At 35.0% G+C, this 15,661-nt stretch overlaps 1 protein-coding gene across 2 annotated transcripts; it reads left to right on the forward strand.

The window, feature by feature from the left end:
- Positions 1–6,990: 6,990 nt before the first annotated feature.
- Positions 6,991–12,310, forward strand: LOC148863940 (ankyrin repeat-containing protein At2g01680-like). 2 transcript variants are annotated; one of them, XM_088981494.1, is made up of 3 exons: positions 6,991–7,469; positions 9,860–10,272; positions 11,170–12,310. In XM_088981494.1, the coding sequence occupies exons 1-3, from the start codon at positions 7,160–7,162 to the stop codon at positions 12,043–12,045; spliced, it is 1,599 nt and encodes a 532-aa protein (XP_088837620.1). In that variant the 5' UTR covers positions 6,991–7,159; the 3' UTR covers positions 12,046–12,310. The 2 variants fall into 2 exon arrangements, with proteins under 2 accessions (XP_088837620.1, XP_088837621.1); XM_088981495.1 differs by lacking the exon at positions 6,991–7,469 and adding an exon at positions 7,491–7,591.
- Positions 12,311–15,661: the final 3,351 nt, after the last annotated feature.

Here is a 15,661-nt window from a genome sequence, read left to right on the forward strand (position 1 = left end):
TAAGAAAATGTGTTTTTCCTTTTTTTGGTTTCAAAACACATACAATCAAAAACATGTTTTTGTTATAAGAATCAATTTGTTTTTAAACCAAATGGTTTTAATTTGTTTAGAAAAAAATTCACATTGAAGACCCCCCCCAAAAAAAAAAATTCCCAATATTAAGTGCAAGAATTTTTCGTCAAATAAGTAATGGAAGACTGGTTAATAACTTTATAGGTATATGTGACAAAAAAAAAAAGAAAAATAATATGGAGTGATTTGAGCACATCCCTTTTTTTTTAATTTTGATGAGATGGGAATTACTCAAAATATGTCTTAAAAGAAAAAAAAAATACTTCAATGTTTTAGCTTCTGTGGTAATAGGCTTTTTTTGTCTTTTCACTACGAGGTGCTTTTTTTTTTTTTTTTGAAATTGGATATGCCTTAATCACTCTCCTCAGAAAAAGAAAAATAAATAAATAAATTCTCTTTCCTCTTTCAAAAAAGAAAAAACAAAACCAAAATCTCTTTCAACTAGTATCGTCAATTTGTCATTAAGATGACCAGTCAGATAATCCCGATTTGGATCACACAACTCGGTGACCATTATATTACAAAAACTGTTAACTTGGTCAATGACAGATTAATCCATACAGTTAAACAGTTGATCCATCTGACCTATTTAGCGAGTTACTGGTTTTTTGTATCATTTTTTTTTTTTTTATAATTGTTCGACTATGATATCAGAAAAACAGAATACTGTAAAAACTTATGACTATCATAATAGAGATGGCAATAAGGTGGTATTCATCAAAGTTCAACCATATCTTTTTGGTATCATAAATCCCGTTAGTGTGTTTTTTCGTATAGGCTGTTAGCTGTTTAGAAATTTGGTAATTCGTATTTTGGTTTTTTTTATTTGGTTGGAAAAATATCTAACTTCTAAAAGATGATACCCCAAAAAAATGCGCAAAGCCCATTTTATGCTATTTTCGAGAAGCTTCAAATGGAGATTTTCAACCTTTTTCATCACATTTTCGTGTGAAAAGATACGTCTTGACCAAACGATATTCAAACTACTCAAATTTTAATGCAAAAACTCACATCATCTTTTAACTATCAAGTTTATTAAAAAATCTTTAAAAAAAAATTACCAAATGACACCATTTTTTTTTCCCGTTTTTATAGTGATAATATATTATGGCTTCACCTACTAGCCCAGGGGGAAAAATATTAGTGATTCGACCTATGGACCAGGGTTTAAAGTACTTACGAAGCTATCGGGAGGAGTAGTCATGAGTAAGTTGACACCCCTCCTTTTAGGAGAGGAAGTATGGCCAATGGGACCTCAGTCTTCACATGCACCCTGTTGTGCCTCAGGTTCACCCTATTTTGTTCAGTGACAACTATTTTTTAGGCAAGAAATGACAAATTTTTGCACAAATGGTCACTCTTCTGCTGTGAAACCTACCTTAGCACACAGGAATACAAATTTGGCTTAGGTTGGTTCTAAGCACACCGGAATATAACTTGGCTTAGCTAGGCAAAGCCAAAACCTAAGCATGTATCTAACCAGACAAACTTTGACGAGTTGACGTTGAGGCCTTGACTGAAAAATTGGTTGGTCGAGTTGAGGCATGCATTATTATGTGCATGTGTATGAAGTATGAACCATAGACAAGGCTCCTCTCGGTTCAGTTGGACCAACAATCAGTATGAACCGCAGAATAATGATACAATCCATGGTTTTTAAAACTGATCCGGTGATCGAACCGGTCAGGGGTCTGGTTACTGGGACCACTCGACCCGAACGGTTGGTTCATTTTGACAAAAAAAATAAAAAATTAAAAAAAATTAAAAATGGTCAAAATCGTTCAAACGGTTAATTGGCCGGTTCAACGATTTACTGATCAAAATCAACGGTTTTGAGATAAAAACAGTTTTGGGGAAAAACGGAATCGATCAAATGATGGTTCCCATTTTTTTGGTCCGACCATCCGGTCCGATCCGGTCCGATTTTAAAAACCATGATACAATCAGATCAGATGGTTAAAAATCATCTAATTATATTGAAGCCACGTTTAGGAGTTCTTTTCCAACAGTTTTTTTTTTTTTTGTGCTTTTTACATTTGAGAGGACAAAAGTGCTTTTTTAAAAAGTGTCTTTTTTTGCAACTAAAAAAACTGTTTGAAAAAGAGAAAAAAAATTGCATTTTCAAGAAACAAACCAGTCAAACCCAATGCGGCCTACGTTTCTTTTTGTTTTTTTTTTTTTCTTTTTTTCACACCCAATGTTTTTTGTTTGGATTTTGGACCCATCCAATGGTGGGCTTCCGGTCTAGAAACATGATGCACATGGGCAGATAGCGACTCATTGGTGGACTGCAATAAATTGATTATCACGGTTCAAACAAATCAAAGGTTGACGGTTGAGCACATTGAGTAGAAGATTGGCTTGGTTTAGGATTAGCTTTTAAGGCTACGTTTGGAATCAGTGTAAATAAAAAATGGTGTAAAAGTTTATATTGGTTTGATTTTATATGCATTTGGAATAAAAGTGTAATCATGATTGATGTAAAACACCACTCTGGTTCAATTTTACATATGTTTGGATAGAGTGAAATTTTATATCGATAATCGATTTAAAACCTATCAAATGTAAAGTTTTACATGGATTATTGATGTAAAACTTTACACTCTTCACCCATCACATCTTTTAAAAAGTAACGGTTAAAATATCATCGATATACTTTTACATCGATGATGTTTTACACTAATTCCAAACGCAAGGAAAGGGTTTCATGAGTCAACGTTATATGACTTGCCTGAGTTGCATCACAACTCTGCCATATTTATCCCCTCGAATCCTCTTATTGTTTCAACTATTAAAACGTGGCTGCAGGTTGAACTGTTTTCCCTCTGTTGATAGATAACCTAGTGGGTGTAAGTCGGGCCAAATTAAACTGGCTCGAAGTTTTAAAAGGCCTAAGTCAGAGAGGTATTCACCGTTCGATTAATCAAATTGTGAGTCTATTTTCAAATTGAATTGCTATTACTAAGTTGATACGGAATTTTTTGTTTAGTTTTGGTTCTTGAGGTGCGGTCATGTGGTGCATAGAATTTGTGTCGAGGCTTAAGTCTTACAACTTTTATGTGAGACTTAGGCCTTTGTTAGAAAGAGGTATGTGCTTAAAGCATATAATTTGAGACGGTAAATCAACAATCAATGATTATTTAGTGATTTAGTACAAAAGTATATTTTATGTATTTTTATAGCTCAAAATATATAGAAGGGGTACTTTCATAATTATGGGCCAAATAAAAGAGTAAAAATGAAAAACCAACGACACATATCAAGTTCTCTTAGGGTTTTAAGATAATTCAACACAAAAAAGGGCCAATCAAGCACTCAAGTTCTTAGTTTCTCTTGATCAAATCAAGTGGGACTTTTTTCTTGTTGTTTTAGATTTAGCATCCCAAATTTGTCATTTTTTCATTTATCTTCTCGATAGATTTATTTTCTTTTTATTGATTTTTTTTTTTTTTGCATAGAGCAAATTAACTAAGTTGTTTCCTTTCTTCTAAATTGTTGGCTGATCACAAATCTAATATCAATTGCATGAATGATTGATCATATAATCCCATTTGTGATGTAAACAATTTTGATGCAGAATTTTTTATAATCTAAAACATTATGGTTGGTCTTTTGAATAATTTGGGAACTTTGGATTTTGAAATTTGAAATGTAAAAGGTTCATAATTGTTAATTGATTAGTCATTATTTTATTTAACATTAGGGATTATAATTTTCTCCCTCCCCACTAAATACCCAGCCTCCTTGACCCAAATGGAGTCAGAGATGGAGATTGCCTTGGTGGGGTGGAGATGGGGACAGGGATTAAAGGGATCCCTGACCGGGGATAGGGTCGGGGATGAGGAGTGAAGTTCCCACCCCACCCTAATCCCAATTATATATATTATTAATTATTTTCAAAAGATACCGTTAATTAAATGTTTTTGGGGGATTTGGGTTGCCACAAGAACCCATTTTTGTCGGGGAATGGGGATGGAGGATAAATTTTATCTCTGATGGGATTAGGGTTGGGACATGGATTTATTTTAAACTTGAGGTCAAAGATGGGGAACATGATTCCCACCCCAAACTTGTCCTATTGCCATTCCTATTTAACTTAATGCTTAAAGACTTGAACTTTTATTTAATGAATATTTGTATCCTCTATCATTCTAACTTGTTATACCATGTTTTTTATCCTATCATTTACGAACTTTAATTTTTTAGGCTTATGCCTCACCTTTTCGGGCCATTACCCCTGAACTATGCATTTAACATTTTAAAACCTTGGTTGAGATCAACACTACTCCAACCTGAGCTATTGAAAGTACAACTGGAGAATTTTATGTTGAATTGGATTTGGGTTGGTCCAACTTCTCTACTTTTTGTAAAATGCTCTTATTTGCTACACTCAAGGGTTGAAGTTGATTTAATTTCAGCATTATTATGTGTAAAAGAGTAAAGTTATCTAAGGATACAAAGTTTCATATAGTTATCTACATACCTACTTGCTTACATAATATTATAAATACTTGCCTTGGTTTCAATGCATGTCATAAAAGTAAAATTTGATAATTAACATCAAATTAATCTTTACCCTAAGGCTGCATTTGGGAAAAGTGCAAGTTCTGATTCAACATATATGCGCTAGTACAGTTTTGCATTGTTGGGTAAAGAGTGTATTTGCGTATTGAAAATGACAAGAAAAACAAATTCTAAAACATATTTGCAATTAAATGAGAACAAAACTTTGCACTCAAGTTGTTAAATATAAAAATGGTGGACTTCGTCTCCACATTCATATCTATGTAAATATATTAAGCTGGAATGTGTACGTAAGGATGAGGGAAATGGAATCTAACATTATATTTTGCATTTTTTCATAAAAATTATAAGAATGTCACTCTCTCTTTTGCTTTTTTTTTCTTTCAAATTACAAAAATGTCACTCTTTCTCCAATTGAAGGAGACCTCAACTTGGCATCTCGGTTGCTAAGAGACCTGCAATCAAAGTTAGTCAAGTTCAAGCCAAGCCGATCTCAAACTTCTAAACTCAAGCTCAAGTCTCTAATTCGAATCGAGTTCGAGCTAGACGACACATCGACCACTGAGGGAAACCTCGGCTCGGCACCTCGGTCACTAAGGGAGATCTCGGCTCAGCACCTCAACAACTAAGGGAAACCCCAACTCGGCACCTTGTCAATTAAGGGAAACCTTAGCTCGATACCTCGCCTGTTAGGGAAACCTCAGCTCAACACTTCAATAGCTAAGGAAAACCTCGATTTGGCACCTCAGCAATTGAGGGAGACCTTAGCTCGTCACCTCGATTGCTTGAGAGACCTGCAATCAAAGGTAGCCAAGCTCGAACTTCCGAGCTTTTAACTCAAGTCGAGCTCGAGCTCGAGCTCAAGTCTCTAATTTGAATCGAGCTCAAGCCTGATGGTTTATGAGCGAGCCCCTACAACGCAGGGCCCCCTTCGCTAGTTTATACTTATTACAATTAAAAATCATTTGAAAAGAATACCAAAGTATCAATCAATACAAAATTAAACCAACTTTGAATTTTTCTAAACTAGACATTTGAATTTGTACTCATTATTTCTGTATTTGTACTCTTTCCAAACGCAACTTCATTTAGACAAATGCATAAAACGTGCCTCACACCGTGTAAGTAGACAGTTACACACAAAATATAAATTAAATTTGTTTTGGGTTGGATTTCAACCCCAAAGTTAAATCGGACTCGTAGTTTTCATTTTCAATCCAAACCCTGAGTTTCAATCCGATCCAAACTGACATTTCGAGTCGGGTTCGAAATAACCCAGTCCAAGTTGATATCATTATTACAAAATTTAAATAAAAAAATTTAAAAGAAACAATTTGGGAGTTCAGATCTGCGCCCCACAATGTCCCACAGCACATCCCCATCACGTATTGGAAACATCTTCCAATGATGACATCATTATTTTTGCTATATCATTTTTACTATATCATCGAGATGCTTCTAATACACGGTGAAGATGTACTGTGAGACGTTGTGGGGCATATACTGCTATACTAAGGAGACCCGATCTACTCCTCACACGTGGTGCCTCATATATGTTTTACACATACATCCTATTATGCATTGGGAACATCTTCCATACTTTTTTGTTATTATTTATCGAAGATGTTCTCGATGCACGTGGATATACCTGTGAGGCGCCCATTTGTGAGGAGCAGATCCGATCAAAAGTGACTTAAAAGGGAGTAAAGACTAAAGAGTTAACTACGTTGAGTTGAGTCAACGAGTGGTTTTGATTCTGATCCACGGTTCTTACGGTTCTTAGGCTTGATGATTTCCTCCTTCCCTCTCCTTCGATAACTTCACGACTAAGGATCTGGTACAGGTATGGTCAAAAGATAGATAGAAAAATCATAAATGGAATCTGCTAACATGCGCACGTGGGCTCTCCCTTAGATCATGACGTTGTTGCCATTATTGTGCGTTTATAAACCAAGTCGGTGTGGCTCACGTTAGACTTTCACTTAAATTAAATATAAATTTTTAATTGATTAATTTCTAACAGAAATCCCTTATCCACCTGATTTTCATAGGGCGGCGTTTACAGTAACTCACATCTTACCATTCACATGGCATAATCATACATCAGCGGTTAGTTGGTATCTACGCGTACCTAATTGAGTTGGACCTACTGATTTATGGCCATCTCATCTCAAAGGTGGGGTCCTTTTAAATGGACGGTCCAAATCGGCCTTTTCCTGTTGAGCGATGTTCGTTGACTAACGGGGTTGACGTTAGAGCAGTTAAAAAACGGAAATACCTGTCATAACTGCCGTTATTTCCTTTTTTCAACTTCATTATTTTGATAAAATAAAAAATGATCTCTGCTCACGGCGGTGCTTAACTGTTTCGAGTTAAGGTCAGTAAACTGTAAACGGACGAGTTACTGTCAAGTGTTCCCGAGAGGAAAAGTTTTAATGAATAGAGCTAATGAGCTATATCTCCTGACAGCTTCTCTTCCACAGAGTAGAAGAAGAAGAAGAAGAAGAAGAAGAAGGACAAAGTAGAACCCTAACCCTAAAATTAATCATAAAATTTTTCTCTAATGGACACGACATCGCTTCGGCTCATCTCTCATCAGTCCTTCTTCTCTGCCGTCCGGTCCGGCAATCTCGAGTCGTTGAAGCTGGTTGTCAAAGAGTCGAGCGGAGATGAAGGAGAGGATCAAGCTTCTGTTTCTTCTTTAATGGCGCTGCAGAACGACGCTGGAGAAACAGCTCTGTATATCGCTGCTGACAATAATTTTGAGGAGATCTTTAATTACTTGATCAAGTTTTGTAATCTCCAGACAGTGATGATAAGGTCCAAGATGAAAATAGATGCTTTTCATGTTGCTGCTAAGCGCGGACACTTGGGTACCTTATTTTCCTGAAAATTTGGTTCATTGTTAATTTGTTATGATTGATGATGTGTGATTTCTTTGAACTGTTTGTGAAAATAGATGCTTTTCATGTTGCTGCTAAGCGCGGACACTTGGGTACCTTATTTTCCTGAAAATTTGGTTCATTGTTAATTTGTTATGATTGATGATGTGTGATTTCTTTGAACTGTTTGTGGAATTCTTTTGATGTGGAAAAGATTGTTAATAGAACTATCAGTCTTTGATGTGAGATTTTAAGTTGAATGATGGGGAAACTATTATCTGATTTTTCGCTGTGAGATTAGATTTGTGCATATCTTGCTATTGATATTTTTTTCTGAATTACGATGTTGTGATTTTAGATAAATATTAATTACAGTGGAATACTTCTTTTTTTCTAACATATATGTTGATCATACTTTTTCTATGCGATTGTTTCAGCTTTGCAAACTAAGTGCTTCTACTGTCAAATAAGAAGTAGAGCTGATGCAATTCTACTCTGGATAAATATGAATGATTCTATACCATAACTTGGATGTATCTCCTACAAAAAATGAGGTTGAAGTTCATAATCTTAGAGAAGAATTTGCCCACGTGTTCTTTGATCTGTCAGGCTGTTATGTAGTTTGTTAAGTATCCTGGCACAAGTTGCCTGAAGTCGGTGGTGTAATTATAAATACTCTTCTACCATCAAATAACAGAATATTCATTCTCTCTTTTTTTTTTTCATTTCCTTTTCTGAGATTCTGTGCATAAATCATTAATAATCTCAGTGATGTGTCCAGTATAAAATTTCAATTGTTATGATGTAGGAGCCATATATGCTGTGCAGCAAGCGTGATCTGCTTCTTTTTTATAGATAAGAGTGATCTGATATTCACTGCTATTATATTAGCCTGTTAATAGTTCGGGCAGGCTTCAATCTCATGATTTTCACTTTGATTGTTCCTTTCACCCTACAATGAGAATGGATAGAAATTCCTAGGACCAAGTTGTAAATCACATGGACCTTATGTCCACTGCTATAACTTCAAGGAGAATTCTGGAAATAGGAAGACTACATTTATAATGTGAGTCCCCAAAAGCATGAAATTAATTTAGTTTTTTTTAATAGATCCTTCTTCCATTACTATTCTTTTAACTTATGAAAATAAAATTGAACAGGAACTTTAAAATACATTTCAGTGGTCCTGCCATGTTTCATGAACATGCGCATTCCTGATAAATTAGGATAAATAATGGGATCTATTTGATCAAATCAGGGATTTAAAGATTTGATAATGTTGCAATAGTCATAGCCTCATAGGAGAGTGAACAATACTAAGTGCAAATACTTAAGCTGGGATTTCAGTAGTTAACTGCTTCACTTGTGATGCAGTGTCAAGAACCTCTAACAATTATACTGATTGCTAAACATTACCCTAGTTACTCCTATAGAAGCTTTCCTGTAAACATTGTTCAATGTTTTCCTGGATGCTTCTGTAGCAACATCCCTTCATCGTATGAAACAACTTACGCATCAAATGTGGCATGTTGAATCCACAATCTTAATAGTGCATTCCATTATGGTATGAACTCTAATGCAATAAAATAAACAAGTAAAAGAGAAAAGAGAAAAGCCTAAAGGATCTAGGCACATAGAAACATCAATTAGTTCCATTCATCATGTTGGAAGAAGCCAGTTCACATATGATTCCATGACCAAAACCTAGATCTAGGCTCTTGACAAGTTGATGTTTGTTACCATTTATACCTATCTCATTCTCTCCTCTATCATCCCATCTATCTTCACCTTCCTTCAAATTTGAACCCTTGGGCATGTCTTAATGTCTTCACATGTGAACTGGCTTCTTCCAACATGATGAATGGAACTAATTGATGTTTCTATGTGCCTAGATCCTTTAGGCTTTTCTCCTTCCTTCAAATTTGAACCCTTGGGCATGTCTTAATGTCTTCATTGCCATATAGAATTAAGTTGGTGTTTTGGTTGACATTAAACAGGTCCATTACTTACTGATTAAACTTTCATCTTTAAACCTTTAATTTCTACAATTAAATTCAAAGATATCACACAATCACATCCACATAATTAATTTAAAATATATATATAACGGTTCACCAAAAACAGTTTGTTCTATCATTTTTGGAATTCAAATCATTGGTTGGCACTGTGAAGTCATGGTAATTCTTGCAAGTATGGTCTTAGAGTTTGAAGGGGATTTGGGAATATTATGGTTTTGTTTAAAATCTAGGAAGTTTTTAATTTCCAACATTTATAAGTTCGGACCAGTTTCCTATAACTTTGGCATTTTACCAAATTTCAAACATTCTATTAATTTTAATTATTATTTTATGAAATATTTGTTTACTATTTTTTTATCACAGGGATTGTCAAAGAGCTTTTGAGCATGTGGCCTGAGCTTTGTACAAAATCATGTGATCCCTCAAACACTAGTCCTCTTTATTCAGCTGCTGTTCAGCAACATTTGGATGTAGTGAATGCTATATTAGATGCAGATGTGAGCTCAATAAGGATTGTGAGAAAAAATGGGAAAACTGCACTTCACACTGCTGCACGATATGGTTATTTGCAAATAGTAAGAGCACTTATAGATAAAGACCCAGGAATTGTTTCTATCAAAGATAAGAAGGGCCAGACTGCACTTCATATGGCTGTAAAAGGTCAGGATCCTTCTGTAGTGGAGGAGATATTGCTTACTGATCCTTCAATACTAAATGCACGTGACAAGAAGGGAAACACAGCTGTGCATATAGCTACAAGGAAATGTCGTCCCCAGGTATCCCTCTTATGTTTTCTGTAAATTCAGACTACACACTTGGGATTTTGGAATTTTTGTTTTCACAAGCCCCAGATTGCCATACATGGGTATGGATATAGATATAGATATAGGTAATCTTAAATGTCAATGGTCATGATTGACGATGGCCCAGTAGCTGAGATTGTCACTAGTTGTCCTTCCAAGTATGGAGGCACGGGACCAAACCACATAACTGCAGGCCCTCCGTTGTAAGGTCAGTGGACCTCACGTGCATCCTGCTCTGTCCCCACCCCTTAACCCCCTGTAATGTGTAATATGTAATACCAAAAAGTAATCTCAATGTCTCATCATCCAAGATTTTCATATTGGACAAAAGTATCATATTCAACATGATGATATCTTGCTTTTAGCTCTACTTTTTTTTTTTTTTATGGCCAAGTGAAATTTCCTCTGCTTGTATCAATAGAATTTTCAATATTTACAAAGTTTCTTATAATATGCTTTATTAAAATAAACTATCTATATATTTTATAAGTGTTCATGATGTAAAAATACTCTCAGTAATTCATGATATACTTTTGTTGTCAATGTTGTGTTGGCACCTTCAGGTGTCCAATATCATGGTTACAAGATCCAAGAATTTTTAATTTATGGTTCATATTAACGAGTTTTTGTGGGCCATTGGTCCAGTGGTCCTGTTTAGGCTCTTCCCTTAGTCTCTACTTTCTTTCTCAATTGATTGAAAGGAATGCATTACTTTGGTGTATGATATTTCCCTGTTAAATATTTTCAGCAGTTGAAAATGCTATTTCTTGTAAATGATAATGGAAGCAGTTGACATAATAAAGTAGAATTTGAATGCTTTGTACAACTCATTTTAATGTCTTTCTCATATATGCTCTCTGTTCTTTTCAGATAGTAATCCTTCTATTAAGCTATACCTCCATAGAGGTCAATGCTATAAATAATCAGAAAGAAACTGCAATGGATTTGGCAGAAAAGCTCCAGTATGGAGAACCTTCATTGGAAATTAAGGAAGCCTTAGTAGATGCTGGTGCAAAATATGCTAGGAATGTAGGCCAAGTGGATGAAACCATGGAGCTGAAAAGAACTGTAAGTGATATAAAGCACGAGGTGCAGTCACAATTTATACAGAATGCAAAGACCAACAAAAGAATGTCTGGAATTGCCAAAGAGTTGCAGAAACTACACAGAGAAGCAGTTCAAAATACCACCAATTCTGTGACTGTTGTTTCAGTTCTTTTTGCATCTATTGCTTTCATGGGTATATTCAATTTGCCCGGTCAATATTTTCAAGATGGAGAAGATGCTGGGAAAGCTCATATAGCTGATCATGTTGGATTTCGTGTATTTTGCCTCTTGAATGCCACATCTTTATTCATATCTCTAGCAGTTGTTGTGGTTCAGATCACTCTGGTTGCCTGGGATACCAGGGCTCAAAAGCAGGTTGTTTCAGTAGTGAACAAGCTAATGTGGGCGGCCTGTCTTAGCACTTGCGGATCATTTTTGTCATTGGCATTTATAGTTGTGGGGAGTAAAAGCTCATGGATGGCTATTACCATAACATTATTGGGTATACCAATTCTTGTGGGCACTCTTGTTAGCATGTGCTACTTTGTTTTCCGACAATATTTCAGAATATTTAGTGATGACTCCCAGAGACGGATTAGGAGGGCTAGTGGCAGTAAGTCTTTCTCGTGGTCTCTGTACTCTGCTTATTCAGATCCTGATGCTTATAATTCTGACCATGAAAAGATCTATGCTTTATAACTGTGTCAACTGTGTTAAGCATGTGAAAGACTGATTTCAGGTGTTGTAAATATATTATTCTCTGATGTTGGTCAGCAGCAGTGGTATCCGCTGGTCAAGTTTGTTTTTGACCTTAATCATAGACCCAATTTTGGGTTTCAAGTTCTGTAAGGGGAAATTGATTGGATGCAATCTTCTGTTTTGTAGTGGAGATAGAGGGGAACGTTATGTAGATTATGTATATGCAAGTGATTCAGAAATAAATGTTGTTCTGGTCTCCCATGCATTTTACCCTGCAATTTTATATTTGATTTCACGAATGGATTGCTTCCTGCAATAAATCAGTGAGTCAACCACCCTTACAGACTTGAATGGTTGCTTTATCTCTTGGGTATCTTAAGGGAAGATGGTATAGAAGGATGTGAAAAGTCAGATATTGCTGGTAGCAGATAGAATTTTAATGATCCACATTACTTCCCTGTAAATTTTTCTAGCAAGTTGTGTTTGGGTGCAGTGCAAATCTTGACAGGATGTGAATTAGTTTTACTTTGTTTGTTTGTTATTATGGTTTACATTTTTACCTGATACAAAATTTGTACTTTTTGTCTCTTTTGCGCTCACTGACCGTGCAAATTTTGCATCCAAAAAAACCGATGCTAAACTTGCACCACCTTCCTCCAACCTCAATTTTTTTTCTCATAATAAAGTGGGGGCTACATCGTCTCACATCCTACCTCATTCCTAGACAGAATCCTCCTCCTACCTCCATTCTCTTCCATTTAAAGTGGAGGTCACTTCATTTTACATTCCATTTTACTTTTCACAAACAAATAAGACAAAGTCAAATCTAAAGCAAAAGTAAACTAGAATTACACTCAGCCCATTTGCACTCCTATGCATTTACACCAATGCAAACAAAACTCACAATGACAAACTGAGCCAGCAACAGCAACAATCATTTTAAGAGAACCCACCCAACATTATTAACTTATCATATTTGAATTCTAATCAAGTGTTAGAATTGAGTCTTCTTTATCTGTCCAGAGGTTCCCTACCCTGCTTGTACATTCCTTAAGTTAGGCCTCTAGTTTTATGATCCCTCCAGGGTCCAGGTAATTCGAACCCTGGTGGTTAGAATCCCCGCTAGTCCTTCTCAATTATCAGTTGCTCTTGAGGGCAAGAGCTCATGGTTCAATAATTGAATGGGCTAGAACTAAAGGGTTGGGGATAAGCAAAAAGGACATAGGTAGGTAGAAGTAGTAAAAAAATGATTTGAGCATCAATAATTTACCAATGAATGTATCATTAAACAGAACGGACTGGCGAAACAGGATTCATGTAGTTCTCAGGCTCATATGAAATGCTGAGAATTCAATTCCATATGATCTCTAATCCAACACAAAGTTACTCTCTTGGTGTATTTGAAATTTATCTTGAAGAGACTCTTAAAGAACCCAAAGATCAAAATGTTGTATTAGTTGTTGACTCTAGGATGGATATAATAAGAACTCTTTGAACCACAATGCTGAGAAACGGAATGTCATGCTCTAGACCATGGCAAGGCAATGACAGAAATTTCCTAAAGGCATACCGTGTTGGTTTCCATAAAGGCCAACATATGGAAATGGGTTTGGTGCCAACTCGTTCTATATGCCGATAGATTCGGTACTATATATGGTCCATACTGCATTGTATATGTCAATATGAATTGACATAGGTTGACAAGACTGATACAGACCACATACTGGTCGAATGATTTATGTTTTGCTGGTTTACATTTTATCTTAGTTACCTATGGCTATGAGATGGTTTTGCATTTAAAAAAAAAAACACTTGAAATCTTACCAATGCAAGAGAACTTATTGGAATCAAGAAGAAAAAGGAAGAATGCATCTTTTTCTTTTCATTTAGTCCTTCAATATTGGAAGATATACATATCTCAGTGATTTAGAATGCAAGGATATATTGAGATGGGGTTGGCTAAAATAGCTTAATTTATATGTCATAACTTGTAAAGAAGTAAGAAAACGGATAAAATGGATTTTTAAAAGTTTTAAATTTTATGTTAGTGGAGGGGTGGAATAACTCAACCCCAAACTGAGACTTAAAAAAAATAATGACTCAATCTCAAACTGGGTAGGTTACTAGGTAAACCCAAAGGGAGGTTTTAGTATTTGACCAAAATATTAAGAAAATCCAGGAGAAGCACAAGTATTTTACCGAATTATAATGCAAGAGAGATGGATATTAGTAGGATACTGAATTATTAATATATAAAGAATAACTAATCTTCACCAAGTAATCTCATGGATGCCACTTGCCCTGGATAAATTTGATGCTGCTGCTTCAGAAATCTGGAGCAACCCTTGGAAACTTACGGCAGAACAATGGTTTATTCAATTAGCTCAGTCTCAGTGGGTACCGTCTCTGCCAAGCCGAGGTTCAAAATATGAAAATATCGACATGATACAATGGAGACATGTTGTCAGTATCCAACACCACCGACATGTGGCCACAGGTGGAATGGACCTGCTACCAAACATTCCACTTATGCTCTTAAGGTATCAACCGTATTAGTATTGTCTCGGATACGTATCAATCGATACAAATACCACGTATAAGTTGGACCTGGAACCTCTCTGCTAACTTTTTCACAACACAGTTTATCCTCTACAATAGCCTCTTGTCATTTTACTATCTCATATATTCATTACGTAAGCTATTTGGAGAGACCCCAACCTGCAAAAAACCAAAAATAATTCAAAATTGCATGAGGCTCCATTTGGAAGGAGTGTAAATATAAATGTGTTCAGTGTAAATATAAATATAACACGATTCATGAAAAATGACAGCATATGTATTCGCACTATTTTCATTTAAATTTTAAACACTCGTGTTCCATGGATCTGTGTTTTGGTGTTTCAATTGTAAAAATATGGTAATTTGTTGTTATATTTGTGATTAATAGTCTACGAATTTTCCTAAAAAATAAAAAATTACAAAATAACTTATTTTATATGTTTTAAATGATCTCTACCAATGATTTATCAAAACCATTGATCCAAAAGCAATTTATGTAAAAGTGATATTTTTCTTTATATAATAATAAATAAAATATTTATATTAGTATTTATGACTACTAACTGAATTTTGAACCACACGTTATCTGTATCTTAGAAATTCTAATGAACCCTATATATTTTTAAACTAAAATTATTTATCTTATAAATTAATCTACAAAAAAAATAAGTAAACAAAACATATTGATTATTTGAAGAAATAAAAAGTATTATTTATATAAAAATATTTAAATAAGCAAGCAACAATTCATATTGAAGTTTCATTTAGATCCATGATGTTTTACTGTTTTAGACTTTTATTAGTAGATTTATTGGATTTCCCCCAAAAATTAGGAAAATCCGAAAATTATTTTATATGTATATTAACACCAGGAATCTCAGCGCAGTAGATACCACTTAACACACATTTTAGGGTGTCATGATTTTCTTTGTTCTTCATAATGCTCGGCCTACTGTTGAAGGCTGTCAAAGAAAAAGCAAGACTAACAGAAGGCTATCAAATGAAAATGAAAACGGGTTATGGGTAAGGAACAACAAACACAATTACAAAAGATCAA

Source organism: Nelumbo lutea, chromosome 3 (assembly GCF_056320005.1).
Source record: "Nelumbo lutea isolate HS-2025 chromosome 3, American lotus-T2T, whole genome shotgun sequence".
Taxonomy (NCBI): domain Eukaryota; kingdom Viridiplantae; phylum Streptophyta; class Magnoliopsida; order Proteales; family Nelumbonaceae; genus Nelumbo; species Nelumbo lutea.

Coding starts and splice junctions, on each gene's coding strand:
- LOC148863940 (XM_088981494.1), top strand. CDS start 7,160: ATGGACACGACATCGCTTCGGCTCATCTCTCATCAGTCCTTCTTCTCT. Junction 7,470..9,859: donor TGCTAAGCGCGGACACTTGG/GTACCTTATTTT, acceptor TTTTTATCACAG/GGATTGTCAAAGAGCTTTTG. Junction 10,273..11,169: donor CAAGGAAATGTCGTCCCCAG/GTATCCCTCTTA, acceptor TGTTCTTTTCAG/ATAGTAATCCTTCTATTAAG.